The sequence below is a fragment of the Pocillopora damicornis genome, chromosome 10 (assembly GCF_964200805.1).
Source record: "Pocillopora damicornis chromosome 10, jaPocDami1.2, whole genome shotgun sequence".
Taxonomy (NCBI): domain Eukaryota; kingdom Metazoa; phylum Cnidaria; class Anthozoa; order Scleractinia; family Pocilloporidae; genus Pocillopora; species Pocillopora damicornis.
The window spans coordinates 16,571,829-16,575,766 of record NC_142679.1 but is presented as its reverse complement, the minus strand read 5'-3'; the positions used below and the strand labels follow the sequence as shown (position 1 = coordinate 16,575,766).

Sequence of the window (3,938 nt, the reverse complement as noted above, 5' to 3'; positions counted from 1 at the left end):
GTTTTGTTCGTTGCGGTAAACAGAGACTTTTTTGGAAACTAAACTTGAGTTGATAAATCAGCTGTCAATAATAAGTGAAGTAAACTTTCTCCCCCCCGCGGCAACCTTTTTGTATCCATTGTGAGGATCTGGGCAAAAACAAATGAATTCGTCAACGATTTGCAACGACGAAACACCGACTAGATTCTATTTCTACTGAATCGAATGAGCTTGAAAACTCTCACGAATTCGTTAAAATGTGTTCTTGACAACCGTTACATAATATAACACTACGAAACATCGTCCAAAAAAGTTACATTCAGTAATCTTTACATGATTTTCTTCGTTTTAGCCAAGCCTATGTACATACCAACGTACGAAAAATGCCAAAAAAATTAAAATAATAAGTGATTGTATGAATTAGAAGAAATTAAACTGCTTTGAGTTGCCTTCTTTGGCTTTTGTAGTTCTTCTTATTTTTGTCTGACAGATTCTTTTTTTTTAATCCTTGTGGGGTATGATGAAAACAGCGGTTCAATTTAGTCCTGAAAGATTCTGTCATATTTTGTCGAAGGCGGAGAAGAGGTGACTACTGAATCATTTATGATCCAAAAATTGTCTCCCTGCTTATTTGCCGCTGAGTGTTTTGACCAACTGATATCAACAAATAGCCTCCACTTGGTATTCAATGTTATTCTTTTGGCAGCAGCTGCGTAGAGCAAACGACCAGAGGCTCGTTGAATACCAAAAAAATACTATGCTTCCTCGGAGGTTGAAGCAATTGGTCTTTGTATCTTTTCACATTTTTCTGGTAGTGTTGTTCGTTGTGGCGAACAATGACTTTTGTGCAAGCGTTTTTGAAACTCAAGTTGGTAAGTAAAAACTCGATCAGAACCTGCAGCTTCATTTTTTTATAGTTGATGTTTCTACATCGCCAATTTCCTATTGCAAATTTTTCAGATTTCACTTTATTTGATCACGTCATCAACAAAACTGATGTTGCCGATGAGTTTGAATGTCAGCTAAAATGTATGGGAAACAACAGTTGCAAGTCGTTTAATGTTCACCGCAATGGCAATAATGCGAAGAAGCTTTGCGAGCTCAACAACAAAACCCGGCAGATGAAGCCAGGTGATTTTCAACGGAAGAAAGGATCTACATACTATGGTTCAGTTCAGGTCAGTTGAAAATATGTTTCTGGTGTGCACATATTCCTTTTTATATTCGAGAGCGGCACAAGGCGAAGATAAAGAAACAAAAAATCTCTTTGGTAATCCGTTTTTATGCTAGAAATTTGGAGCACCGTTACCCTTTTTTAAACAACCTTCATTATCATCATAAACTCATCCTCATTTTCATAATTATCATTTTTTTATTGTGCAAAGAAGAACAGCTAACTGAGAAAATTCAACTGCAAAAGCTCTTATTGATCAATTTTAGAGCGTGTGTGTAATTATACATGGTCTTGTTATACTTGGTTTTGCTCACTGTCTTCCCGAAAAAAATGTGTAAACTAACCTCAAATCACCTAAAAAAAAAAGCCCTATTGAATACCTATCCTAAAAACCGACGAAAAACAACACGAAGGAACATCTGTATGTAATATGTTTTGATAAAACCAACGCAGGGCACTTGTGTGGATGTTTCTCGTCAGCGAAGTGGCAAAACGAAGGGCAGCCAGTGTCATCCGAACTACAAAGGAAAATTGTGCCAAACACGTAAGTAATAAATATCCTTTAACCTAAGAGTGACTATTTGATTGGTTCCTACCTATGCTCCATTGGAGGACAGACGCATATATGGCGTCATCATTCAAAAGTTTGGCCTCTTTATTATATTAAACAAATTGATTCCATGTTGCCGTGCGTTCAGTTGTTAGTTACATTCTCCCCTAAGAATCAGTCATTAGGATTAAGGAATTAAAGGAAATGATCACATACGAGACAAGCCGTTGATCGTTAAACAAAGACTCCCTGTTATTACCGCAGGCAATGTGTAACGAAAAGCGTAGAGAATATGAGTATTGATGTAAAGGGTTAAAGCACATTTATAGATTGTGTTGATGATGATAAAAACTGCGATTTCGAAACTAAACTTTTTATCTCTTTCTTTGAAATTTATCAAGTGAAGCTTGGCCATTTTGCTGCAAATCCTGGAAAATCTTGCAAGCATATTCTTGAGTCAAATGACTCTAAAGGAGATGGGGAATACTGGATCGACCCTGAGGGCAAAGGAAACTCTTTGAAGGTCTACTGTGATATGAAAACTGACGGAGGTAGGTGAAAGGTACCAAGAGATGATACCGCATAAAAATATGCATCGCAATCTGTCATGTTCAAATCATTAAAACTAATCGAGATATACACACTATTTAAGATTTCGCATTTCTACCTAGAACACTTTGTAATTGATGTGAGATGTATCGTCTTTATTTAATATTGCTAGGAGGCTGGCTTCTTACATCCATCTTTATGGTAGATAACCCGACCACTCGTCCTGCTTGGACCGCTAAGCCATCGTACCGCAGGATCACCAAATTCACCAATCACAAAATGGGTATCACAATTGGCGCCATGAAAGAACTTAGAGGACACTTGCGATTCACTCAGATGAGATTCCACTGCAGTAAACAACAGGGACGTACGTTCCACGTGACCACGGCCGCTAACAGCTCTGGTGAAGCTGTAGTCGAGTATTTTAGCAATGAGACGAACACCCGGCCAGACTCGTGTCTCTCTTTTGTTAGAATGAAAGATGACAACTCTTATCTCTCCAGGAATTGTTCCAGATGGGGATCGAATTTCGAACAGAAGTGGGGGCATGAAGGTACACAAGGCGAAACACGTTTGTACGATCTCACTGCAATTGTTGGTGGGCACTATCGCTGGAGGACAACCAAGGAATTTCGCCTGTGCGACGACAGCAATGACGATACCTTTATAAATTTGTCAAAGGGAGACTTTTGGAAGATTTTTGTTCGTTAAATAGTTACCGAGTCGCAGAACTGACAGGATAAACATATACTTAACTACCGACTTATAATTAGTGGCCTTAAAAAAGTGAAATGTTTTCACGACGGTTTTGCCCAAACGAAACGTTTGAATATTATAGGATAACGCGAGTGAATTCATAGACCAATTAAGAGTTGTTAACATATTATCATTTCTTACGAGGTCGATAAATAAACAGTTCAAAACTTGAAAAATATCAAAGTGCTCTGTGAGCAAACTCGTAAATTGACAGATGACTTACATGATTTTTTTGATTATGTTTAATGTTATCTGGTTTAGGGGATTTTGTGGTTGATTGTCATATTTAGAGTACGAGCAGTAGTTCAGTGTGCGCTAATGTAGCAAAGAAACGAAGTAACGTTGGGATAAGAAGGCATTACAATTGAAATGATCATGCTATTACATCTGACAAGGGTGGATGATGTCATGTGTTTTAAACACATATCATTTTTGTTTCCGGTTCAAAAGAAAAGGTTGGAAGTGAACGTGGGTGAAAAGAGAAATTTACTGTCTGTCATTGTAAATATTGGAAAATCAGGGCAATACTGTCTCAATGAAGACATTAATGATTCCCTCTTTATCAAATGAGACAAACGGGAACGAGTTTTGAGTGATATAACTAAGCCCAGACTTCCACTGTCATTTTGGATTTCGGCCGGGGTAGATTTTGGTTATGTGCTAGGCAGCGTATAATCAAGAACAAGATAGAATTTCATTTCAGACCTATTTATCAATTAAGTTAAAAGAAAATTGTTCTTTAAAAATTCACTGAAAATCGGTAGCCAAAATTATTTGTTTACATGCTATTTGATTTTCGTGTTAACCTGTAATTTCGTCAGTCTCCGGCACTTTTCGTTGCTTCACACCGAAAAAACACACGATACGAAATGTAATGATCAATTTTGTCCCTAATCTCACGCCATAACAGAAAAAGCTTTTGAACACCTG

At 37.5% G+C, this 3,938-nt stretch overlaps 1 protein-coding gene across 1 annotated transcript; it reads left to right on the top strand.

Moving 5' to 3' along the window:
- Positions 1 to 682: 682 nt before the first annotated feature.
- On the top strand, positions 683 to 3,523 carry LOC113679313 (uncharacterized). The gene is made up of 5 exons (XM_089185968.1): positions 683 to 851; positions 940 to 1,157; positions 1,607 to 1,697; positions 2,105 to 2,254; positions 2,425 to 3,523. Exons 1-5 carry the CDS (start codon positions 737 to 739, stop codon positions 2,961 to 2,963), a joined length of 1,113 nt encoding a protein of 370 aa, XP_089042094.1. The 5' UTR covers positions 683 to 736; the 3' UTR covers positions 2,964 to 3,523.
- The last annotated feature ends 415 nt before the right edge of the window (positions 3,524 to 3,938 follow it).